General features: G+C 48.3%; 2 protein-coding genes across 2 annotated transcripts; both read right to left on the reverse strand.

Annotated features, from left to right (window-relative positions):
• Positions 1–14,583: 14,583 nt before the first annotated feature.
• On the reverse strand, positions 14,584–15,125 carry PtA15_8A759 (uncharacterized protein; the record flags this gene model as incomplete). Its single annotated transcript, XM_053172221.1, has 2 exons — positions 14,584–14,862; positions 15,045–15,125. 2 exons carry the CDS (start codon positions 15,123–15,125, stop codon positions 14,584–14,586), a joined length of 360 nt encoding a protein of 119 aa, XP_053023407.1.
• A 6,008-nt stretch (positions 15,126–21,133) lies between these two features.
• Positions 21,134–23,382, reverse strand: PtA15_8A760 (uncharacterized protein; the record flags this gene model as incomplete). The annotated part of the gene is made up of 4 exons (XM_053172223.1): positions 21,134–21,223; positions 21,294–21,330; positions 22,076–22,301; positions 23,259–23,382. 4 exons carry the CDS (start codon positions 23,380–23,382, stop codon positions 21,134–21,136), a joined length of 477 nt encoding a protein of 158 aa, XP_053023408.1.
• Between the last annotated feature and the right edge of the window lie 2,887 nt (positions 23,383–26,269).

The raw sequence follows: 26,269 nt of genomic DNA on the forward strand, positions 1-26,269 counted from the left end.
AGTTGTTAATTAGTGTTGGCGTTAGCGATATGGTTGATAGTAATGCATTCGACCCTCGACTGTTCATTTCTCTTGACATCGCGCCATACACTCTCCTTGAGCATACCACGACCCCCACTCCTCATCCAACCAAATTCCTGGTGGACTCTGGAGCTACACATAATGTGCTGAGCCTATCCTTCGCGGCTAGGACTGGGCTATTAGCCCTGGCGTCCTCGTGCACAAGGACGATCGCGGGATTTGATGGATCGACAAAGAAATCGTTGTACGAGCTGGAGCTTAGGCTTGATAGGATGGCCCAGCCGTCCAGGTTCATCGTTACAAAACTGAAGGATAAATACGACGGCATATTGGGCATGCCGTGGATCCAGTTATTCGGACACCTCATCAATTGGAAAAAGCGCTCACTTCGACGGGAGGATGGCTGCATTGCCACCGCCGAGATGGTGTCGTCTTATCCGACAAAAGCCTCATTAGACGGGAAGGAGCCCGAGAGGCAAGCGAGGATAATTGACGAGGGGGTGTGTGCTTCATGCACGTTAGCACCCCCGCAATGTAAGCTCGATTTCTCTCCCCTCCACGCCATATCAGAATCAACTGGCAAGCAGGATCCTCTTCTAGGATTCCATCTTCACAGGACATCAACGGACAGGTCACTACGGGACGACGGCTGCGTTGCGACCGCGATTGCGGTATTGTCTTATCCGACAAAAGCCTCAGCTGACGGGATGGTGCCCGTGAGGCAAGTGGGGATAATGGACGAGGGAGTGTGTGCTTCGTGCACGTTAGCACTCCCGCAATGTAAGCTCGATTTCTCATCTCCAGACATCCCAAAAGAATCAACTGGCAAGCAGGATCCTCTCCTGGAAAGCTGTAACCACAGGACACCGATGGACTGCACCACCACATTGGACAGGACGGAACAAGCCGGGAGCATTGCGGTCGCTGGTGCGACATCGTCTTATCCGACAAAAACCTCGTTAGACGGGGGGGAGCCCGTGAGGCAAGCGAGGATAATTGACGAGGGGGTGCGCACTTTTAGTGGGATAACACCCCCGCAATGTGAGTCCCTAGCACGCCACTCCATGGATCTTAGTGAAACGGCTGGCAAGTGTTTACCCATAATAGGACATGCAACGGCGGCGATCATCCACACGGCCAAGGCGTCGTGGTCCACATCGGCCAGACTGGCAGCAGAGGCACGTCGGACGGGGCCAACAAAGACAGTGGAGGAGATGGTCCCACGGGCATACCATAAATACCTTCACTTGTTTCAGAAGATTGGTGCCCAGAGACTCCCACCGAGGCGGCAATATGACTTCCTGGTAGATTTGATACCGGGCGCAACTCCACAGGCCAGCAGGATCATCCCCTTATCACCCGCGGAGAATGAGGCCATGGACACACTGATTCGAGAGGGCCTGCAACACGGGACCATTAGACAGACGACATCTCCGTGGGCGGCACCTGTGTTGTTCACTGGAAAAAAAGACGGTAACCTCAGACCTTGTTTTGACTATTGAAAGCTTAACGCAGTTACCGTGAAGAACAAGTACCCACTGCCTTTGACCATGGATCTTGTCGACAGTCTCCTGGACGCGGACCGGTTTACAAAACTTGACCTGCGGAACGCGTACGGCAACTTGCGTGTGGCCGAAGGGGATGAGGACAAACTCGCATTTATATGCAAAGCCGGGCAGTTTGCGCCGTTGACTATGCCGTTTGGCCCGACTGGAGCGCCAGGATTCTTCCAGTTTTTTATTCAGGACATACTTCTGGGACACATCGGGAAGGATGTGGCGGCTTACCTAGACAATATTATGATCTACTGTCAGCCTTAGAGTCAACACAGCTGACCTAAAGTCTGCCTTTTTCTACTTTTTACATATGAATTACTTCATATCTTTTTCATCTTAAGAGATATCCTTGTTTTGACTCCATATTCTGTTTCCTCATGCAATTTTAACCCTAGTTACAACTTACCAATTCTCTGTAACTCTACTCCTTCCCTGAGTTCTTGAGTTGGGGCGCGCATGCGCAGTTGTGACGTGTCAGCGCTACCAGGCGCGCCAAACCACATGTACATATGTAATTACATAAGCAAACTGTGAAAATTTTCGAAGTCAGGATCCCCCTTGCCTGAGGAGGATCTACAGACTTCAGCAGACCAGAACCACACCTCCAGACAACCCAGGATCACCAGAACAAGGCCACTACACTCCCAGTATCACCAACAGGAATATTGACAGTTAGTACCCTTTTCATTGAACCTTGATTATCTCAGAGGAGTTCCTCTCTGTCTCTTTGACTGCTTTCTCTCCTCTCTTGTTTGTTTCTCTCCTCTTTGATCACAGGTACATATACCTCTAGACATCTACTCTCAAGGATCAAATCACTTCATATCCTTCTTTTTCTGTGGTTTTTGTCAGTAACAAACCACATAGGTTTCCCTTTAAAGAACCTTGACTATCCACAGAGAAGTCTAAAAAATTGTGGCTGATTAGACTTGTCTAATTCAGATACCTTCCACGTTTCCATTGTGAGAAGAGGCTGTTGCAATCTCTGGCACAGCTTGGCAGCACTCCCTTAAGGAGTAGCATTGCTAGTGGATGTTAGTTCCCACCTACAGGTCAACAGAACCTTGAATATCATTTCTCAGATCATCTATTTCTCTCTCTCTCTTTTTCTCTTACTGTTTGTTATTTCTTTATCCCAAGAAATCCAAGCAGTGCCCACCCATTTTTCTTGTGTCCTGCTGTCACATAAGAGACACAGGCTCACATCTACACGCAGAAGGGGTCCAACCATGAAGAGGCGGTCCGAGGAGTGCTGGAAACATTGGGCAAGCATCAGTTGTGGCTCAAACCAGAGAAGTGCGAGTTTGGGAGGGACGAAGTTGAATACTTAGGACTTCTGATTTCATGCAATCGACTACGCATGGACCCGGCGAAGGTCACCGCTGTAACCGAATGGCCAGCACCCAACAACGTCACCGAACTCCAACGATTCATTGGGTTCGCCAATTTTTACAGACGATTCATTGATCATTTCTCGGGAACCACACGGCCCTTGCATGACTTGACAAAGGGGGACCGTACCTTCCAGTGGGACAACAGTTGCCAACAGGCGTTCGAGCGATTGAAGATAGCCTTTACTACAGCGCCGGTTTTAAAGATCGCCGACCCATATCGGCCGTTTATACTTGAATGCGACTGTTCGGACTTCGCGCTAGGCGCCGTATTGTCGCAGGTGTGCGCAAAGGATGGCGAGCTACACCCAGTAGCGTTCCTATCCCGGTCCTTGATTCAGGCTGAGCGTAACTACGAGATTTTCGATAAAGAATTACTGGCGATAGTGGCGTCATTCAAGGAATGGAGGCACTATCTGGAGGGCAACCCGCACAGACTGGAGGCAATCGTGTACACCGACCACCGTAACCTAGAAAGTTTCATGACAACAAAGAAACTCACTAGGCGACAGGCTCGATGGGCGGAAACACTTGGATGTTTCGATTTTGAAATCATTTTCAGACCCGGCAGACAGGCCGCTAAGCCAGACGCGCTGTCCAGACGCCCGGATCTCGCCCCGACAAAGGAGGACAAGTTGTTGTTTGGCCAACTACTTCGACCGGAAAACATCACTCCTAACACGTTCGCGGAGGTCGCAGAAGTTGACTGCTATTTCGTAGACGAGTCATTCGAGGCCGAGGAGGCGGCAAAGTGGTTCGAAATTGACGTACTAGGGGTCGAAGAACCGGAAGAACTGGAAGAGGGAGCGGACCCCATACCATCAGACACAGAATTGCTAAGTCTTATCAGAACTGCTACCACTAAGGACCCAAGATTAGCGGAACTAATAAAGGATGCGACGGCCCATTCGGATCAGTGTAAATTGACATTCGTGGAGGGCCTAGTGTATAGTCAAGGAAGGATTGAAGTGCCAGCAAATGACGACATCAAAACCGCAATACTACGGAGCCGGCACGACAGCCTACTGGCAGGCCACCCCGGGAGAGCCAAAACACTAGCGCTGGTCAGACGCTGCTTCACCTGGCCGTCGCTAAAGCGATTTGTAAATCGTTACGTGGACGGATGTAGTTCATGCCAGCGTGTGAAGCCCTCACTGCTGAAGCCCTACGGTACTCTAGAACCGTTACCCATACCTACGGGCCCATGGACTGACATTTCCTACGACCTGATCACGGATTTGCCGGTGTCAAATGGCAACGACTGTATTCTGACGGTAGTCGATCAATTGACTAAGATGGCACATTTCATCGCGTGCAAGAAGTCAACATCAGCAATCCAATTGGCAGACCTCATGACGCGACACGTGTGGAAGTTGCACGGTACACCCAGGACAATTGTGTCCGACAGGGGGAGTATCTTTGTGTCCCAGATCACAAGAGAGCTGGGCAAACGGCTAGGTATACGTCTCTGCCCATCCACGGCATATCACCCTCGGACCGATGGCCAGTCGGAGATAGTTAATAAAGACGTGGAGCAGTATTTACGGCACTTTGTCACCTATCAGCAGGACAACTGGGACGACCTATTGCCGACAGCTGAATTTGCTTACAATAACAATGAGCACGTGTCCATTGGAATGTCCCCGTTCAAAGCCAACTACGGGTTCGAGCCAACATTTGCGGGAATAGCTTCTCCGGATCAATGTCTACCACAAGTAGAGACGAGGTTGCGGGGACTAGCAAAAGTCCAAGAAGAACTAGCCGCCGGGTTGGAAAGCGCTCAAGAAGCTATGAGGATCCAGTTCGACCGGGGCGTCCGCAAGACACCACAGTGGAAGGTCGGAGACTTTGTGTGGCTCAACGGCCGGAATATCTCAACGACGCGACCTAGCCCGAAATTGGATCACAGATGGCTAGGCCCTTTTCCAATAATTAAGATAATATCATCTTCGACGTATGAACTGATACTACCCCCTTCAATGAGAGGGGTGCACCCAGTGTTTCATGTCTCTGTCCTTAGGAAACTGGAACCGGACGAGATTGTGGGCCAACAAGTGGCACATCCGACACCGGTGGTAGTGGAAGGCGAACAGGAATGGGAGGTGGAGGACATCTTGGATTGCAGGAAAAGGGGAAAGAGGCGGGAGTATCTAATCAGCTGGAAGGGATACGAGCCGCAACATAACTTGTGGGAACCGGAGGACCATCTAAAAAATTCAAAACAACTTTTGGACGAATTCAACAGGAAATTTCCAAAAGCGGCGGCTCGACACAGGACAAGGAGGAGATTATGAGGGTTAAGCTTTTTTACCCATGAGGTTTTTTTTTAATGCTGCCCGGGGAAGAGAACGCAGAGCCGGGGGCTTGGGCGTTAAAGGCGGGATAGTGTTATGAGCTGCACGCGCGCCGTACTCTATGTTACGCCTGGGACATGTTGTATCTAGTACATGTCACAGCTCTCCACCTCAAGGGAGAACGGAGGAGAGATCCCCAAACTCTCCTCATCTAGCAATCTACATAGTTTGCCACTCAAAGACTCGACCCGGTCTTCCTTCCTTAGCTTGATCATAACAGAAAGCCAAAAAAAACAACAACAATATCCAAATCTATTTGTCGGTCGCATCGGGCAACCCACCATATGCCAATATTCAGAGAGATGCCGTGATTTTTTGGATGCCTCGCAAGTCTAGATTCCCCAATGCGTCGGCGTGGTGATGAAAGTAAACATCGTGCTGCTTGAAATTGTGAAAAATCTTCAAAAAGAGTCCTCGTTGCATCCTGAAACGTCTGCAAAACTTATAGTCAGAGTATCTGGGTGCTTTGGAAAAGTAATCATGATATAAGAGCTGGTATCCTGCTTCAAAGTCTTGCCGGATGTTGGGCGCTCGTCCTTTTTGTGAGCCGCCTCGTTTCGGTGGTGCTTGTTCTCTTCTTTTTCTTTCTTGTCGGATTATCTCTTGAGCTGCGGCGGCTCTGCCTTGAAGAACGGCTGATATCTGTTGTGTTGACTGGCTTGCCGTCGAAATGATTCTCTGTTGAGTGCTGATAGCATTCCGGATGATCGCCAGCCAATCCATTATAGTCGTTGACGGGGGAGTGGACCGGGGGCAACGGGACAGGCCTTTCAGGAATTTTTAGAGACTCCGTTGGGCTTGCGGTGTATGCCGCAGCAGTTTGGGGCGCTAAAACTGGCTGCGCACTCCCAGAGTTCAAATTTTAGCGCCCCAAAACTACCGCCCGCGGTGGAAATGCTCTGAGAGTTATGTGCTTATGCTGCACAGCAGCTTTTTTTCCCTTTGGTTTTTGCCACCCACAGCGGCAAATCATGACATCATACGCCTTGCTGTGATTAAGCAGCGGCAAGCGTCCGACCCTGATGACCGCCAACCACCATTGCTGCGCCTTTGGTTGCTTCTCTCGACAACACCGGCCTGACAAATACAAATCACACAATGGGGTTCCGGCCCTACTCTCCCGACACAAAGGTTCATGCCGTCCAAATGGCCCTTGAGGGCCTGTCTTTTCCAGCAATTTGCCGACTTCTTGGATGTTTGATCTCGCAGCAGTCTTTTGCTTGATGGCTGTCTCTTTACCAAGAAACTCGGTGTGTGATCAGGGACCCAGATTCTTACGAAACCCGTGGCCGACCGGCAGCCCTCTCTCGAGATGAATGTGCCTTTATGATTGAGCTTGTACGACTCAAACCAGGCTTGTTTCTGCATGAGATTTGAGAGAAGCTTTACGGCTCCACTGAAGTCCTTCTCAGTACCGCAGGCGTTCACCGCAATCTTGTCAAACGTTTGGCAATCAATTTGAAAAAACTGGAAACAAAAAATATTCACAAATGCCTGGTTGCCAAGTATTCATTCATCAAGCGTATGGAATTTTATCCAGCCAAGTTCCTGGTGTTTACAGGTGTGTATATCCCCCAGCCTGTCTTTTTTTGCTCCCAAAGCTGACAGTGTTGGATCCTTTCTAGATGAAAGTGCCTTCTGCAACAAGGATCTACTCCGATCACTTGCCAGGTCGCCACGAGGCACCCCCTCAGAGCAATTTCTCATCAATCAGAACGCAGACCGGCTCAGCCTTCTGCCAGCAATCTCAATCAAAGGACTGGTGACCCTTACCACAACATTTGAGACATTCACGGGGCGCCGGTTTGAGCATTTTTTGGAATTTGACTTGGTGAGTCCCACCGCTGCCAATGTCATCTGGGTGTCCGCTGACCATCTCCGTATCTACAGCTTCCTCAAATGAACCGCTACCCCGACGTGAACTCTGTCATTGTATGCAATAATGCTTTGTACCATTGGGGAGATTGAGTTCAAGCGTTGTGCAATGCCGCTGGAGTCTGACTGATGTATCTGCCGACATACTGCCCGGAGTTGAATCCAATTGAGCTCGGATTTGGAGCAATCAAGCAAGAGCTGTGATCATCACAGATTTTGGCCCGCTCTGACAACCCGGAATGGGATATTGTTTGAGTTGTCACCAAAATAATGAACGCACAGAACTGCTATAAGTGGTATAAGCACTGTGGATATTGTGTCCCGAATTCCATGCTCTAACGTCAATTTTTAGTTGTAGCAATATTCTGTACTAACTTGAACATATCCCTCATCATTACATTTCTAACGCACTCAAGCGCATTCACAATACCATTCTTAACTCATGTGACTATTCCATAGTTGAAGCTGCCTAGGAGCATCTCGACGCCCTTGACAAGCTCTATACTAACATGAGTAGAAGCAAGACAAAGTTTATCAAGATTTGGTGCACTCTTCTCAATAGGCAAATGACCTTCGCGTTTGCAAAAGCGGCTCTGGGCATCAACAATGATGAGACTTTCAGGCAGTTTTGCCAAATCGCGTTTACCCACCAGCATCCAGACCTCTCTCTAGATCTCAAGATCGCTCATGAGCAGAAAGTCAACCCCATCAACTGCTGATGGCACCGCCATGCCAAATCCCTTTTGAAAGACGGCAGAAATCCTAGATGGGATAGAATCATTGCAGAAGGATAAGACCATCCATATTTAAGGTACAACGATATATTGGATCCAATGCTCAAGACTCTCAATCAATACGCCTCCAACTGGAAGCCCGGCCGATACTCTGCGCCTGACACTTTGCTCATTGGAGCATTGATGAGTGGGAAGACACGCCTGTTGATGGAGTTGTCACGGCGTGTATGCGTCGTATACATCTGTCTCCTCCCCCACGACTCAGCCAAATACCCGCCGCGCTCGGAATATGCTTCTGGCGAACTACTGAAGCCCTTTTATCCAGGCATCGAGTCGCTACAAATGTCTACTGATTTCTATCTTGCATGCTGTCGCCGATTTCTTCTCCTCTCAAAAAGACACGCGGACTGAGCGGGACAGATTGGATCAATGGACTGACTTTAGCTTCCCCAGAAAGGACAGATACTCATTTGGCAGCAAAATAAACATCTGCAATGAATTTTAAGGCTAAGTATTGTGTCAAGAGGTGCATAGAAATCTGGGTCATACAGCTGCTGCAAATGAGCATTGAATCAAGAAGGTAAGAATAAAATGGTGCTGGGTATGGTCATATTACAACATATGAGGTTAAAGTGATCATATTGGAAAATGGAATGAGTGGAAAAGGTTAAGATTATAAAATAATTGGCCAGTTGTCCTACATCTGGGGATAATTATTATGCTATATAGGAAAAATAAAATTGAATAGAATAAGAGTCCGGGGAAACTATTGAGCAGCTAAGTGGTGTTGATATTTGGAGACATTGTCGCGTAATTGAGCAATGATCCCATCACTTAAGCCCCATTGACTCATCTTTTCCACCATGATGCTCTTTGAACGGAACATCTTTGGATGTGTGATGTCTTTTTCATCAAGGACCGCCAGGACTTGATCTTGTTTATTTGGACGTATTTTCACAAATTTGACATAATCGCGGAGCAAGTGTTCATTGGGTTCAATGACAGAAGTGGTAGATTCGGCTGATGGGCTGCGTTGACAACGGCCATCATTGTTGACCTTGAGATCGTTTAGCCGTCTTTTTTTAGCCGATGTGGTGATTTATATAGGGGAGCGCGGTAGAATGTCCACGCGGGTATAGCGCGGGCGGGAATGCACAAAGCCACTCAGGCAGAATGCATTCCAGTGACATAAGCACTGAGGATGAGGTCAGGAAAGCATGCTAAGAAAGCTTACGGAACGTCACGCGCGGACTGGAATGCACGGATTGCGGATTGCAGATCACAGAATGCGGATCACGGATTTCGGATTGGGTATTTGGATCGGAGCGGGAAAGACAGGGCTGGACTGCGGCGGGACTACACATGTGGACTGGTAGCAGCGGCGCGTTGGCGGGTGAGTCACGACAGCCAAAGCGGGTTCCACTGGCGGGCAGAACCGGGGTGGAGGCGGTGGCGAGAGACCAACTGACAGGGGCTAGACAGAGGACGGTGGGAGGTCAAGCGTCAGAGAGGAGCAGAGTCTGGGAAAGTGACGAGCGGGATAGCGGGCGGAGCTGGAGGACTAGTGCGGGATTGGGTGGGAACGGCAATGTGTGTGGAGGGAAGGACGGGGGAAGGGGGATCTTGGACCCTATCTATCGGACTACTCATCATTGTACTTACAACTACAAACATACAAGAGTTATTAGAGAATTATTGGGATCTTATCTTTACTTTGAGAGTTACTTGCGGATTTTGTGCTTACAAAGGGCGGAGCTTTATTCACTCGCGGATTATTACGCTATAGATCAGGCTCAGTAGAGGAGCGCTGAAGGCTAGCGGAAAGTCACTGTGCGGAGCCGAGTTACCAACAATCACACAGCCCGGACAATAATATTCTTGAAGGAGGCGGGCAGCGGACATTTCTACCAACTAACCAGCTCCCATTCTCACACCAATGAGAGTTTCTCAAACTTGATGTTGGCTGGGGGTGCACAGATGTTCACTCCCTTGACTTTTTGGATCTAAAACCAATTCAACATTTAAATTCCAGTGTTGATACATCAACTAATAGCTTTGAAGATACTCACAATGGCTTGAGCCCACTTTGTGACCACCCAGCCGGTCAATGGAGTGTAGCGAGTCGGGTCCGCTGGATCTATATAGACAGGCATCCAGGCTTCATACTTTTTGTTTGGCAGGTGGCTTGTATAGATCTGGTTCATCACGACGTTTCGGGCTTGAAAATTGGTTGGTGCAAGATCTCGGACCGGAGGGACATCACTCAAGCCTTGTGGGTTTGATCCACTTGCCTCAATCGCAGCCCGCTGATTTAAAAGGTGATTTTGGAAAGCAACAGCAACCTTCTGTTGTTTTGCTTTTGTCCCTGGATTTTCCATAACGATCTCCAATGTCGCCGGCGTGTGGTCAAGGCCGAGGTCCACCACATACCTCATCCATTTTTCAAACTTTTCATCGTTGTTCAGAGTCTGTTCAGCCGGTTTTTTTATATTCAGGGGTGACCTTCAGACCCATTGATATTTTCCAATCAACCTCTAAATCCAAAACTCCCGAAGCTGCGGGATTGAGAATGAGATCGCCGGCGCCGGCGGAATCTTTGTTGCACTCCACTGCAACAAGAGTTCAAAATTCCTTGCGACTCATCGATCCAGCCGAGACGGTGACCTCAAAAGACTTTTGATGTGGCTGAATTGTATTCCATGTGTCCTTCTGAACCGGCTTGCGGAAGAACAGCTTAAAGGATGTGGTTCAGTGGATTACCTGCTGCTGCATGCAGAAAAACAAATAAAGATCAACATCCACATCAATGATTTGGAAAAGGCTAGAATGCTCCGGACTTACAGTGATTCAAGCCGGTGGCGGGCCAATTTGGCGAATGTGCCAGAGCTCACTAGCAGAGATGTACCCTGGGGGTGGGTCTTCCCTACCAAACAGATCAATTCTGAATCGTGACATCTATTCCGCCGAGTCTTCAAGGGTATGGTCTATTTGACCGTGGTGGAGGGGCGGATGAGGGCGGATGCTAGTTGACCGCTCTGCGCTCGCGGGTGCATGGTCTACTGGCAGCTGTGGCCGAGATGATTGTCAATGACAACATCACATGGCCTTGGAGGGGTAAAAACCAAAGGACAGCAATGGTGGAGAGGCTTGAACCTTGGGCGAAAATCCAGGAAAATCCTGCAGATCTGTCCAAGGATTCTTCAAAACACAATACTTCCATGACAAACAATTCAGCCAACGGCTTACTGTTGGCAGTGTTGTTGTCAAAAACACATTGTGTTTTCTCTGTTTGGACTTGATGGGTGGAAGGATGATTTTGAGTTTAAACAAACTACGTCCACTCTGTAATTAGAGGGGGGACGCCGTCCAGCAACTCTCCTCTGGGGGGCAGAACGCAACTAGTGGGGTACCACATGATCATTGTCCGGGGAGGTACCAAGATAGATCACCAACAGTCTGGCCATTGGATTATCAAATTTGAATAGTGTTTTGGGCTTGGGTCAGATGGCAAGTACTATAATGGACCCATTTGGCTTCTAAGTGCCACTAATCACCTCAGAACCTTGACATTGTACGCAAGTCCCTCCCTACGTGCAAAGACTAGCACATTGAATCAAATTGATTCGAGTATTTGTATTTGTATTCGATTCAAGTCGAATAATGCCTGGGCAAATTTAAGCTCGAATATTCAAATAAATTCAAATAATGGCTCAAAGGGGCGCGTAGAGGGCCAATGCAAGCTTTTCTGGGGCCCGAAGGCCCCAGGTGAGTTTGAAAAGGCCCAAAAGTGGGTCAGCTACGCTATCCATAGCTTTTAGTGTAGTGTAGCGCAGCGCAAATGCACTCTTTTTTAGTGTAGCGTTATCACAATTGTGCCCATCTGCACTGCACTATGCGCACATCTGCGCTGATGCTACGCGCACAGGGTGCAAAGCTTTTTTATCTTTTAGCATAGCGTTAGCACAGATAAATTTTAGATTTTAGCGTAGCGTTAGCACAGATACGCGCAATTGCGCTAATGCTAAGCACGCAGGGCGCAAAAGAGTGTGCGCTACGCTGCGTCCGTCACTATCAAAAGTGTGTCCGCCACTATCAAAAGTGCGTCCGCCACTATCAAAAGTGTGTCCGGCACTCTGAATAGTGCGTCCGCCATTATGAGATATGCCTCCGGCAATATTGTAAGCGTTTTTGGCACCATGATATTTTTGACGGATAACCTCCTCAAAAATTTATGGCCCAGAAATGGGCCAAAAGAAGTCAAAAACACAAAAAATGTAATTTTTTGGTGTTTTTAATGTACTGGAGGCCAAAGCGGCTTCGCCGCTGCAGATCCCAATTTAATCATTCTAAACTCGTTTTATAATTCCCCCTCCAAAAAATGTATTTGGGTCTATACTTCACACCACTCTACAAAAATAAATAGTCACATCATAAATGAAATCAAACATGACATCCTCACATCAACACTTCCACACCTTGCAAAGGTCAATTTCCTGTGGTATTTTTGTATTTTTTCTGAAGTCAAAATAATCCTCAGACTTTAAACTTGGTCAAGGATCATTTCAATCAATAATACAGCAAAAGTGACAAACCTAAAGAGGATAATTTTGATAAATTATCTTTCAAAGCAGAAGGCCCATATATTAATACACACAAAGCATAAGCAAGCACTGCAAAAAAAACTTGGTCAACTGCTTTCAGTTGACATGCAGAGATCTCAAGCCAAGCTGCCATTGTAACTCCACCTGAATGCACAAGTGTCTTTGTTGGCACAGTCACTGTGCAAGGTGCACAGTGACTGTGCATTAAAGCTTGGGTTGAGTCAAACCTTGAGTAAGGCTGGTGTAACACCACAAGCTTCCTCAGAGTTACCACATGTCAACTGCTCACAGTTGACACAGTTTTTTTTGCAGTGAAGGTCAAAGTAAATGACCAAAGTAGTAGGATCTATGAATGAATGTGTCAAGGAGGTTACACAGATGATGAAATGACAAAATTATGATGATTAAAAGCAAATTAAAAATAGATTCCTTTATAATTAATAAAATCTGCAACTTCTGGGCCCACGACCTCACCCCCAAAGCCCGCACTGCGCCTGCAAATACAATCCATCCACCATCCACCTAAACTCAATCATCAGGAAAGGCCTTGATGTGTCATCACAGCCAATATCCCTGGAAATATGAGAATGACAGAATTTTTGTACTTCTTGCATGTCTGATTCATAAACATTACACATGAAGTGCCCCAGCCACCAAAACCTTTTCCATGCAGCAAACTCTGATTCAATTGAATTGAACCTACAAACCTGACTGGTTTCAGACAAGACACACATATGAGATCAATTTAGTCTACTAATGCACTATTTGCTTCAAATAAAATCTTGCTATTCATTATCCCGGTTCACATTGGGCCAGGACCAGCAAAATTCTAATTAAAATTAACTTCATGTAATTTCAGTTCTTGCTGAAAGTTGGACTCTCACCACCTTTTTTTGGCTTTTTAAGATCCCAATTTTATCAAACAGCAAGATCAATTTTAGCTGGGGACTTGAAATGCCCCAACATAAACTCACCTATTGTTTCTCCATTGAAAAACTAAAACACAAACAAATAGCATTTTTTCAACCACATCACAATACTTCTATCTATCAAGTCAAGATATTAACATTTTGATATCTATTCATGCATGTATTTTATTTTTCTTGTTTAAAGAGAGTGTATGCCTTTTCTTTTACTGAGAGAAAGAGAAAGAAACAAAGAGAAAATAAACTAAACAGAATAAATAAGTGTGTTTAAGCCATCTTATAGATCAACAAAAGAGACAATAATACTGGCACAAAAACCAAGCACCAAACAAAAAAAAGAGGGCCACAGAAAGTAATGCCCAAATTGGAAGTACCATTTATTCGCGGGGTCTTCCAGGACCTCGGCGGGAATCCTTTTGAGGGACATAGTAAAGCAGGAGCTTGGGGACAGTGCGGATGTGGGATTGGTATAAAGGGCATGGAAAATCAGGAGCTTGAGGCTGGTGTGCCTGGCGCAGCCGGAGTATTGGATGAGATGTTTAATAAGGGCAACAAGATTGGCTGGCCACTTGGGAAATAAGCTCTCAGGCCGAGTGGGTCTCATCAGAGGAGTATTTTTGGGGGAGCCGGAGGATATTCTGGGGTGGATGGGGGAAAAGGCGATGGGCTGGTTGAGGCGGAAAAAGGTGTGTGCTGCAAGACTATCAAGGCTTTTGAAGAGGAGCGCCAGGTACTCATGGCTGGCCCGGAATCTGTGGAGGATGAGGCGGAGTAGCTGAGCATGGTTGAGAGGTCGGTGTATGGCTGGTTCAAGTCTTTGCATATTCCCGGGTGTTGTATAGCTTGGTGAAGGGAGTCAACAAACAAGCCCCAGGAAGAGACTGAGGCAAATCAGCTGTTCTGGAAGGTGTACCTTTACTCTTGTACTGCTGCTTGCGAGTTTCAGCACGCATGGACAAAACAGCGAGCGGGTGAGATCCTCCATTAGCAGTAACTGCTCCCGACGCACACGGCGGCTGAGCATTGGCCCCAGCCGCCGCAGTAGCAGCTGCAGCCAGCGAGATCAATCTGTGTGCCAAAGGATATGGATAAATGGTGCACAGGCGGACTGGTCAAGCGGCTGCCTCAAGACTGGCATGGATGAGGCAATCGAGGTGATTTGTAGGGCGTCGACGAGCTCTGAAGGCACTTCTTGGGTGGTTCGGGACCCGTCACCAACCCCCATCTTTTACCCGGCCTGGATAGCTGAATTTCTCGGCCCCGATACTTGTCCTCATCCTTATGGTGCTCATCAGTATCAACAGCGTGTGATACGGTGGAGGGGCCCTTGTGGCCGAAGAAGCGCTCGCGATTGACCTGCCTGTTGCTCTTCGTCCGGCGGACTTCGCGGCGACTCAGCTGGTCCTGATTGGGTCAGGAGGGCGAATAAGAGGGCGGGGAGATATAATTGAGGATATGGTAGCTACGGCGCCGGAGACGGTCTGATGGGCTGCGGGTGGAGTGGATGCTGTCCTTTGTGATGAGTTTTCAGGTTTGTACTGACTTTCATTCAAGCACTGCGGACTGAATCAGGTGAAGAGGCTCACCTGTATGGTGTTGAGCTTGGCGGTAGTTCCAGTTGCAACGGTAATGTTGATACGATGATGGCACCAGGAGCAAGGCAGCATGTAATACAATGCGATGGTAGTTACAAACAAGGTGATTCAAGGTATGGGTTGCCGGGATACAGCGTGGAAGGCGAGTTGTAAAGGGAGTCGTGGCAACGGTTATGTGTATCAGAAATTGAAGGAGTGGGCACGGAGTTGGGTCCTATAAGTACTCCATGTAGACTCTGCTGCTGTCTCCTCAGGCGACTCCTACTGCTGTAATTCTAGCCAGGAGTTGCCTCATCCCCCTCCGCTGTTGCACTTGCGCAGTTTGAGGGGGCATCAAACCATTGTGCTACATTTCCAGCCACTGGTTTGTACTCAACCCCCTCCGCTGTTGCACTTGCACAGTTTGAGGGGTTAAGTTTGGTGACCCCCCTTTGCATAATGCCCTTGCGGCGCGCTGGGGGTCATCTGCCCACCATTTTTGACCCTGCTAGCCAGGGAAGGATGGTGGGCTGGCTGTGTTGTGTTTTTCCCGGTCTTGCTATGTTGTATTTTTTTGTATTTTGATAAGTTGTAGGGGGAACCCTTGATCTTGATTTCTGTGATTGGCTGTCTTTAATAAACTTGGATTTTGGAAGTTTTTCCGTCAAATATCTCTGAATATTTGAGGGGCCCAAAAAACACGTCAAAATACCACTGTGCTAGTCTTTGCCTACGTGAGATGTCAAGTACAAATCATAAGCCTGAAAAACCAGGGCCTTCCGCTAAAGTGGCTTTGTTAAGCTACATAAAAGCTGTTGAGGGTCAGAAGTTCACCTAATTACACTTCAAGGATAATTAAATTTCCCAAAAAAAATACTCAAAGTTTGAGGTTGGGAAAATCATTGAAAAAACATCACTCCATACTGAAAAAAAATGCAAACTGAGCGTGCTCAGCCAAAAAAATAAAAATGTGTCAGACTGAGTAAAAAACAATGGGGCACATTTTTGGGTTGATTTGTTGGACGGGCCTGCACAAGGCCTGCATGGGCCCCTAAAAGGCCCGTTGGGCCCATTGAAAAAGTAGTACACCAGAAAAAAAAAATAGTCACTTGATGACAAGTGACATCATGCCAGCTCCAGCAGGCTACCCACCATCTACCCACCATCTACCCACCATCTACCCACCATCTAAACACTTTCAGAATTTCCACAAGAGATCCTCAGTTTTCACTGGGCACCACTGATCCCCATTTCTGGTCAGCTGATACTCAGCTTTAGCTCCAAGCTTATGCTCAGCTTTGTTGCCCAGCTCATGCTCAGCTTTGTTGCCCAGATCAGAACCAGTCCTGGCCCAGCTGCGTTTCAGCTTTATTCCACTCATGGCTCATCTTAGACTCATACTAGGACTATCATTGGCCCAGCCAATGCTCAGCTTTGGACCAGTATTGGCTCAGCTGATTTTCAGCTTTGGATAAATCTTGGCCCAGCCAATGCTCAGATTCTGAGTCTGACCACTCTTGTAACAGCTTATGCTCATCTGTGGACCAGCCTTGGCTCAGCTGATGCTGAGCTGTGGACCAACCTTGGCTAAGACAATGCTCAGCTGTGGACCAGCCTTGGCTCAGCTGATGCTCAGCTGTGGACCAGCCTTGGCTCAGCTGATGCTCAGCTGTGGACCAGCCTTGGCTCAGCTGATGCTCAGCTGTGGACCAGCCTTGGCTCAGCTGATGCTCAGCTGTGGACCAGCCTTGGCTCAGCTGATGCTCAGCTGTGGACCAGCCTTGGCTCAGCTGATGCTCAGCTGTGGAACAGCCTTGGCTCAGGTGATATTAATCTTTTTAATAGTCTCAAAACATCTGATACTCAACTTTAGAACAGCCTTGGCTCAGCCAATGCTCAGCTTTGTACCAGCATTGGCTCAGCTGATGCTCAGCTTTTGAAAAGTTTTGGGCCAGCTGGTGTTAATCTGTGGAACAGTATTGTCCCAGCTGATCCTGAGCTCTGCACAAGCCTTTTCCAAGATGATGCTCAGCTTTGGACCATTGTTGGCTAAGCTGATGCTCAGATTTGGAATATTCTTGGTCCAGCTGACACTTGGATTTGTATCAGCTTGGAATCTCCAATGCTCAGCTGTGGCCCAGGCTCAGCCAATGCTCAGCTTTGGCCCAGGCTCAGTCAATGCCTACTGCTCAGCTTATGATGAGCATCAGCTGTTCCTGGGAAAAAATTAGGATCAGCTGACTGTGCCACATTGAGTGCTCTGGTGCAGTCCTGCAAGCTCTACAAGTGCTGGTGGAGCAGACTTGGAGCAGCGCTGGAGTAGCTCTGGAGCAGAAACCAAAGCTGCATCATGTCACTTGCCATCAACACCAGGAAAAAAAAGTAGTCAGTTGATGACAACTGACATAACACAGCTCTGGTTTCAGCTCCAAAGCTACTCCATCTGCTAGTTAAGGGCTGGCTGGCACACAGCTCAGTGCCCATTTTGGCACAGCTGAAGCCTCTAGCTTGCATTTTTCACAAGCTGCTCCTCAGCTTTGTCCCAGGCACAGCTGCTGCTCAGCCTTGGCCCAGGCCCAGCTGCCCCTCAGTCTTGGCACAGGAAAAGCCACTGCTCAGCCTTTGCCTGAGCAAGAACGGGTGTTGATAAATGCACACCCGTCCCCCGGGGGCACACCCTCGCCCACGCCCTTCGAAAAGGGTGTGTGGCGCTGGTTGGGTGTAACACACCCTTGAAGGATGTCTCCTGCGCGCGCGGGAACAATCCTTCAAGGGGGGAATATGCGGACCGGTCAGGTGGACCGCACACCCTTTATCAAGGGTGTGCGAGTCGAAGGGCATGCACGCCGCTGTATGGGCGTGCGAGGGCGTGCACGCCCCCACATGGGCGTTCACGGGCGTGCACCATGGCTTGTTGGGAGCCCCTCGGCGGGCAGGTGCAAATATACCTGCTCGCCGAGAGCCCCTCGGCGGGCAGGTGCAAGTATACCTGCTCGCCGAGAGGCCCTCGGCGGGCAGGTACAGATCCCACCTCGCCGAAAGCCTCTCGGAGAGCAGGTATACATGCACCTGCTCGCCGAGAGCCTTGCCTGCTCGGCGAGAAGAATACACCTACCCGCCGAGGGGGGCGGGCAGGTGTTTGTATACCTGCTCGCCGAGAAGGATAACTCTCGGCGAGCAAGTGCATGTATACCTGCTCACCGAGAGCCCCTTGGCGGGCAGGTGCATGTATACCTGCTCACCAAGAGAAATCCTCGGCGAGCAGGCATACAGATCCCACCTCGCCGAGAGCCTCTCGGCGAGCAGGTATACATACACCTGCCCGCCAAGCCTGCTCACCGAGAGCCCCTCGGCGGGCAGGTGCATTTATACCTCCTCGGCGAGCAGGCATACATATCCCACCTCGCCAAGAGCCTCTCGGCGAGAAGGTATACTTGCACCTGCCCGACGAGGGGCTCTTGGCGAGCGGGCTCGGCGGGAGGTGCATGTATACCTGCTCGCCGAGAGAAATCCTTGGCGAGCAGGCATACACCTCTCGGCGAGCAGGCATACATATCCCCGCTTGCCGAGAGCCTTGCCTGCTCGCCAAGAAGGATAACTCTTGGCGAGCAGGTATACAAACACTTTCCCGGCGAGCCTGCTCGCCAAGAGCCCCTCTGCGGGCAGGTTCAAGTATACCTGCTCGCCGAGAGGCCCTCGGCGAGGTGGGATCTGTATGCCTGCTCGCCGAGGATTCCTCTCGGCGAGCAGGTATAAATGCACCTGCCCGCCGAGGGGCTCTTGGTGAGCAGGCTTGGTGGGCAGGTGTATGTATACCTGCTTGCCGAGAGGCTCTTGGCGAGGTGGGATCTCCATGCCTGCTCGCCGATAATTTCTCTCGGCGAGCAGGTATACATGCACCTGCCCGCCGAGGGGCTCTCGGTGAGCAGGTATACATGCCCTGCTCGCCAAGAGTTATCCTTCTCGGCAAGCAGGCAAGGCTCTCGGCGAGGTGGGATCTGTACCTGCCCGCCGAGGGGCTCTAGGTGAGCAGGCTTGGCGGGCAGGTGTTTGTATAATTGCTCGCCAAGAGTTATCCTTCTCGGCGAGCAGGGATACATACACCTACCCGCCGAGGGGCTCTTGGCAAGCAGGTATATGTATGTACATGCACCTGCCCACCGAGGGGCTCTTGGCGAGCAGGCACGGTGCACGCTTGTCACACCTATGTGGGGGCGTGCACGCCCTCGCACACCCTTGATAAAGGCCCAAAGGGCGCGCGGTCCCACACGCCCTTTTCAAAGGGGGTGGGCGTGGGCGTGCCCCCGGGGGACGGGTGTGCATTTATCAATGCCCGTTCTTGCTCAGGCAAAGGCTGAGCAGCAGCTGGGCCTGGGCCAAGGCTGATCAGCAGCTGGGCCTGGGACAAAGCTGAGGATCAGCTTGTGAAAATTGCACTATAGGCTGGATAGCCAGCTGGAGCAGGTGTCATGTCAGTTGTCATCTAGTGACTACTGATTTTTCCTGGTGCAAGTGACTATTTTTTTTTCCTGGTGGTATTTGTTTGGAATTCCCATGCTCTGCTAAAATGTGAAATGGGTTGAACTGAATGAAAAATGAGGGGGTACATTTTTGGGGAGATGTTTTGGACGGGCCTGAATGAGGCCCACATGGCCCCCACAAAGCCCACTGGGCCCATTGAAAGAGTAGCCTTGGTTAAGAAAGCATATGCTCAGCTAAGAAATAAAAATGTGTCAACCTGAGTAAAAAACATGGGGCCACACTTTTGGGGAGGGCTTATTGACAGACCTGCATCAGGCCCGTCAGGGCTCACCCAAAGATGGTTCGGCCAACCCAGAAGCAACGCTGAAACCATTACGCTACATGTAATGTAACACCGTTACATTGTAGCGTAATTGCACGCCAATACAAAAAATGCCAAAATGTGCATACATCATTTATGGGCCAAGGTGTACCAAGGCAGATCATTGGCGAACAAATTGGTGTCGCAAATACAATTGCTGTAGCGCATCAAGCAATCGATGTGCTCCGCTACGGTATTTTTGTATTCTTGTTTTTTATCAGCTCATTGTGCAGTATTCATTTCATACTTCATTTCACACCAATACATAAAAATGTAACAGCAATACAAAAAAAATACGTTACAGCCGTGATGCAATACATGGAGCGTAATGGTTTCACCGTTGCCAGAAGTAGCCTTGGTTAAGAATGCCCATATGATCTTTCAGAACAGCACCAATTGACCACTAATCAACAGAAGATATTGAAGGGCTTCTGACATCTGTATGACATTTCTGCACTCACAGAATGTATGACCAGGCCCTTTCCTTTCCCTTGGAAACCTGTTGGCCCGTACAGGCCTGATGCAGGCCCGTCCAAAAAGCCTCCCCAACAATGTGCCCCTAGGGTTTTTACTCAGTCTGACACATTTTTATTTCTTAGCTGAGCATATGCTTTCTTAACCAAGGCTACTCTTTCAATGGGCCCAGTGGGCTTTGTGGGGACCATGTGGGCCTCATTCAGGCCCTTCCAAAAAATCTCCCCAAAAATGTACACCCATGTTTTTTATTTAGTTTGACCCATTTCACATTTTAGCAGAGCATCGGAATTCCAAACAAATACTACTTTTTCAATGGGCCCAACGGGCCTGTTAGGAGCCCATGCGGGCCTTTTGCAGGCCCGTCCAACAAATCACCCTAAAAATGTGCCCCATTGTTTTTTACTCAGTCTGACACATTTTTATTTTTTTGGCTGAGCACACTCAGTTTGCATTTTTTTTCAGTACAGAGTGATTTTTTTTCAATGATTTTCCCAACCTCGAACTTTGAGTATTTTTTTTGGGAAATTTCATTATCCTTGAAGTGTTAGAAAAATGCAGTAAGTTGGAATTGACTGTCACACCCTATTGATTTTTTTTTCTGTTTAGTTTTTGTTTTGAAAAGATAAGAAAACAGGCACAAAAATTGGTTATACTATTTTCATATGGGAAAATATCACTAATTTGGGTTGCCTAGTCCTAGGCCACGCCAGAGGTGCAGGGGAGAAAATACAGCCAATATTCGACTGGCGTTCGGAAGACAAGAACCAAATGGTCTTCTTCGCTAATGGGTAGGTCTGACAGCGATCTTGAGACATTGGCGACTGGCCATCTTATCCAAGGCTTGTTGATATTCTTCAATTTTGAAGATATCCTGTTACACGTCATAAAATTTCTATCAGCAGCGTCCTCATCCCGACTCCGATACAATTGAGTCGGCTTACAGTCACCATCCCCTCGGTACGAATCTTGCCCGAATCACTAGCGAGATTGAGTCAGGCGATCGTCTATCGAGTCAGAGACAAACAAGACTTGCAGGACTTACAGGTATGCAACTGCTCGCGGAAAGCAGTTTCTACAACAAAATAAAATGATCCTCAATATCCAATGAACCAAAAACAGAAACAGAATAGAGAACAACCTACGTTTGAGAAAAAGATCCAATAATGTTTATTTCATCGGAGAAAATTTTGGTGGGCGACCAATTGACTCGCGCAGCGTTATCATAAACGCCATAGACAAGCCTGCAACGCACGTCTCAAGAGTCAGCAACCATTCTGAGAAATAAGAGAACGGAGAAGCACTTGATGGGATGGTCTACAAAAACTCTTACAGAGTCCCTCCACGACGCACATAGTTGATACTGTCATCAACTATCGATTGCACTCCGGTGGCTTCGACCACCACATCAAATCCGTGCGGATTATCTTTCTTCAACTGGGCCCATTGGCTCGCAGCATCGTTCCGATCTAAATCGATGTATTCACTATGACGTCATAGAGACTACGCGTCAATCGAAATGAAACAGTTGCTTGCATAAGTCAAAAGAGCCTGAAAAGCTTACTCTGCCGCCTGAATCTTGCGCGCAATGTCCTGTAGGAAGGGTGGAATGAAGTATCAGAGTGAGAATATCCTTGGATGGTTATAGCAAAGCGGTTGAAGCCCGGGACTTGCCATCTTCATGCCTTTGTTAGCAGCTAGTACAACACGCTGTGCTCCATTTAACTTGAGAAGTTGGGCAAGGATGAGCCCTGTGGGACCGGCGCCGATCAAGAGGCACTCGCTGCCAGGTTTGGGACGGATCTTGTCGAGTCCGTGGACGGCACATGAGGCAGGCTCGACCAAGGTTGCTTGCTCGTCGGTCAGATTCTTGATCGGGAACACCTTGGCCGCGTGGAATTTTGCATATTGCGCAAAGCCGCCGTTGAGGGTCACCCCATGGGCTTCGAAACCTGCCAAAAACAAAGTTACATCAACCCCCAAAAAGTCCGTGTTCCTATGTCATTGTAGATACTTGGACTGCGTGAAATGATTTGTGTAACACACTTACTTTCACAAAACCTGGTGGTCCAGATGGAATAAACAGTTGAGTCAGGAAATTATGCTGTTGACTGTCTAGATTGAAAGAAAGTGTTACAAACAGGGAAGTGCCACGTTGGCAGTAGAAGCATTTGCCGCAGGTTTCCCCAACGTCGCAAACCACACGATCGCCAATCTTGACGCTGTGTACTTGAGATCCAGCTTGAACTATCGTTCCAATGACCCTGAGTTGGAATGGGAGAGAGGGAGAGGAAGAGGGAATGGTAAGGAGCCCCATTTAAGAGTATACTGGACTGAGATCACTCGGTTGACTCAACTCATGTCCTGGGATCAATGGAAACTTGGAAATGAACTCTCCTTCGTGAATATGTCTGCAATCAGGGAGAGAGGATTGGGAATTTGAAATGAGGACTTGGAACAGAGAATCGGAAAGATGATGGGGATTAATTGAAGAGCAGCAAAAAATAATAATCTAACTGGTCGGTTCCACAGACTCCGCACATTGACACTGAGGAAGGACATCAAGCAAGTCATCATCAGTTTCGGTGAGAGCACGAATCAAAAAGGGAAAAGATAAGAAGATTGCACAAGGGAAGCCCATCACAGCGACATTGTAACTACGTCATCGGGAGCAAACACTTTGGATAGAAGAGATTGGAACGGTTTTGAAGAGGGAGACGTAATTTTTAAGACTGGAAAGCCCAGCATAACACCATACAGGCTTAAAAGCATCGGTGGCCAACTGTTATAAATTGGCTCCGTTCTTTCATGCAATTCATCGTTGCTTTACAGATAGCGAGCCACGGAGAATTTGATGTACTCGGAAGAGTTGAAACTGCTCTACAGCAATAGCAAGGAGTCTGACCAACCTTTCAGCAATACCTCGTGTTCATCGATCGTCGGGAGATCAGCCTGGATGACTGAAAAGTGACGAGCTTTTTCGTAGTAGAGCGCGGTCATCTTCGAGGGTATCACGGCGGCGGCGGCGGCCATTTTGTTCGGCAATTCGGAAGTGGGAAGGTTGGGATTGTGAAGCGGGGCGGTTGACTTTCCGGGATAAGTTTTGGAGCGAAGCTGTTTATACGCTGCCTTGATGAGGGAAAGCAGATGGGTTGATGAATCGAGGAGATGGGTGAGTTGGAAAGTGTCTATTGGAAAATCATAGACGAGAATCTGGCTATGAAATATCTATCAACCAAGCAGCCTACTTTATACGCTTTTGTGCTATCTGCGCTTGCTCTCAGACTTGAAGAACGTGGATTGCTTGGCTGGGGGGAGAGTTCAATCGATTGGATGCTGGCAGAGGGGGCGAGAGAGGGAGAGCGGCAGGCAGCTGGAGGACGGAGAGAGTCGGGGGGATCACGAGGCTTGTTTTTTAGCAGCTCAGTGGCTATTTTGATGTATGCTGTACAGGATTATAAATTGCCCTCCTGGGTGGTTCTCTTACCAGAACTCTGGGCTCGAGGGATGCCGGCGGGGCAGCGAGAATGCGCCACAGAAGAGCTATGCAACCGCACTGGAGGGCCGATGTCGAGCGCTCTCCTTTTTTTTTCTGGAGGCATTAACGGCCTGTTCTCATCATTCATGTGGGGGACACCCTCTTTACATACGAGTAACGAGCCGAAGAAAACGGCTCCCTTTTTTCCATTCCGGTCAGGGAACCAGTCCGCATTCTTCAGGTGTGCAAGGAAACATCCATTGATCTGGGCATTCATGATATGGATCTCTCCCATAGTCGATTCAAGCTTCCGGCATGAACTCTGAGCCAGGCCGTAGACCGAAAGATATCAGCAAACCTTGCACTGCCGCACATCAACAATACTCGTCATCTGAGTTGGCCTTCCATCGATACATAAAATATCTTGTAGCTTATTGCTGTCCCGGCCTCTGCCATCTAGCCGCCATCGGTCCACACTCTTTGCAGGGCTTATTTCGATCAAGCATCCCTCGCTCGCACGCGGTGATACTCGGCGATTAAAATCATAAACAGGCCTTCAGTTAGCCTGCTGCATTACCATAATGATCCATCCAGCATGCCCTGTGCAACAGCAGAATGAAACGCTAGAGTCAGAACAACAACCTCGCCATCATAGATCACATCCGCTATCAGACATCCAAGTTTCAAACCCAACCGCCAGCTGTATATTTACTATTTGCCCTTCGTCAGCCTTCGTCTCATCGTCGCCGTCCCGCTCGACTCCTCATGACATCACGACATCCATCCCACCCTTCACCACCTGATCCGAGCAATCACCTGAGCAACCAGCCACTTGGCAGAATCAAACCATATATCTCTAATGCTGGAACCAGTTGCGTGACTCGAAGCAAGGTCCAAACTGCTTCGGTATTGATGGCAAGCTACCATGACCCGGAAGCCACGTGTCTTTGACCTCATAGAGACATTTTAACAGCCCTAAAGTTCACTTTATGCCAAGATACTCCCTAAAAATTGGTTTACCCATGCAAATTTTTGCCATAAACTTTACCTTAATAGATCCTGCATGAGCAAGCCCTCCAACAATCTCTAAACCTCCGAGAGTCTGCTGAAATCTTTGAACTGCGTGTTTTGTGCTTAACCCTGAAGAGCAGGTCGCCGGTACCCCTCATGCGGTCTATGGAAACGAGTCATTTCGGGTACTTGAAGCAAACTAAGATTGAGAGGAAAGGAAGAATGAAGCCCTGCTTGGCAGCAATCATATATATGAATATTTTTGTCTGAAATCATCTGTGACATGTGATCAGGCCCACCAAACGTTCATCAGATAACACAAGAATTTGCAATAAATTAATTGCTTGGAATGATTCACTGCTAAAGAAAGCCTAATTGAGAAATGATGAAAGCTTGACAATTCTTAGGCCCCATTTGGAGCCAATAGGTGGGTTCATGTAAGGCTGATTTCGCAAATAAGCCTTCAAACCTTCCTAAAAATCAAGTACTGCTTTACTTATGCATCTTGATGCAGGAAAAACTCTAGTGCAGCTGCCTTTGCATCAGCAGCGCAAATCAGCGGGGGTGTTCACATTGCCCAGGCTGAGAATTGTGCATTTTTGCACATGAGAACTCTCAAAATTTTCAGCAAGGCCTCGAGAGTCAAGGTGTTGCTGAAGTGCCCGCTTATGCACTATTTTTTTAGAGTTTATGCAGGCAGGGTGCATGAGCAGTGCAGGCTGATTTTGAAATCAGCCTGACGTGAACCCCCCTAATATAATTGCCCAATATAACACCAGGGGAGATATGTTCCCACTCCCCAGGGAGTGCCTTACCGTAACTTTTTTCCATAACTGTGCTGGAGGCCTTTGGTAAAGAAATATTGAATAGGTATGAACAAGACTGGAAGTCAGCTTGGAATCAGTTGGAAATCATCCTGAGTAAACCGTAACTTGCCAAGGAATAATCCAGAACTCATCCAAAATATAGGCCTTTCTTGGCTTCATGACCAGTACTGTGTCCTTTTCATGGGGATGTGAAAGGCGCAGTATGTCATATTGTCCCCCTCATGTACTTGCATACATCAGGGGGACAATTGATGTCTCAACACAAAGTTTTTACTTTTCATGTTGCTGTGAAAGGCCCATCCTGTGATATTTCCACCTCAATGTACGCGCGTACATTAGGGTGACTATTAGCAAAGTGCAAAAAAGTTCACTTGCATGTGCACATGTGGATTTTGAAAAGCAAAAAAAACAAAACATCACACAATCATCTTTGTGAAGAGGCCAAGATATGTGGCCAAACTGGGGTGGCAGTGCCATCCAACCTTGACTTACCTCAGACTTTCACCCCAATACAATAGTTTTTCACCTTTTTTTTAGCCAAATTCAAATTAATTACAGCATTTCCAAGAAAATGGGTTTCACTAATTTTACTGCAACATTGCCA

The sequence above is a fragment of the Puccinia triticina genome, chromosome 8A (assembly GCF_026914185.1).
Source record: "Puccinia triticina chromosome 8A, complete sequence".
NCBI lineage: Eukaryota > Fungi > Basidiomycota > Pucciniomycetes > Pucciniales > Pucciniaceae > Puccinia > Puccinia triticina.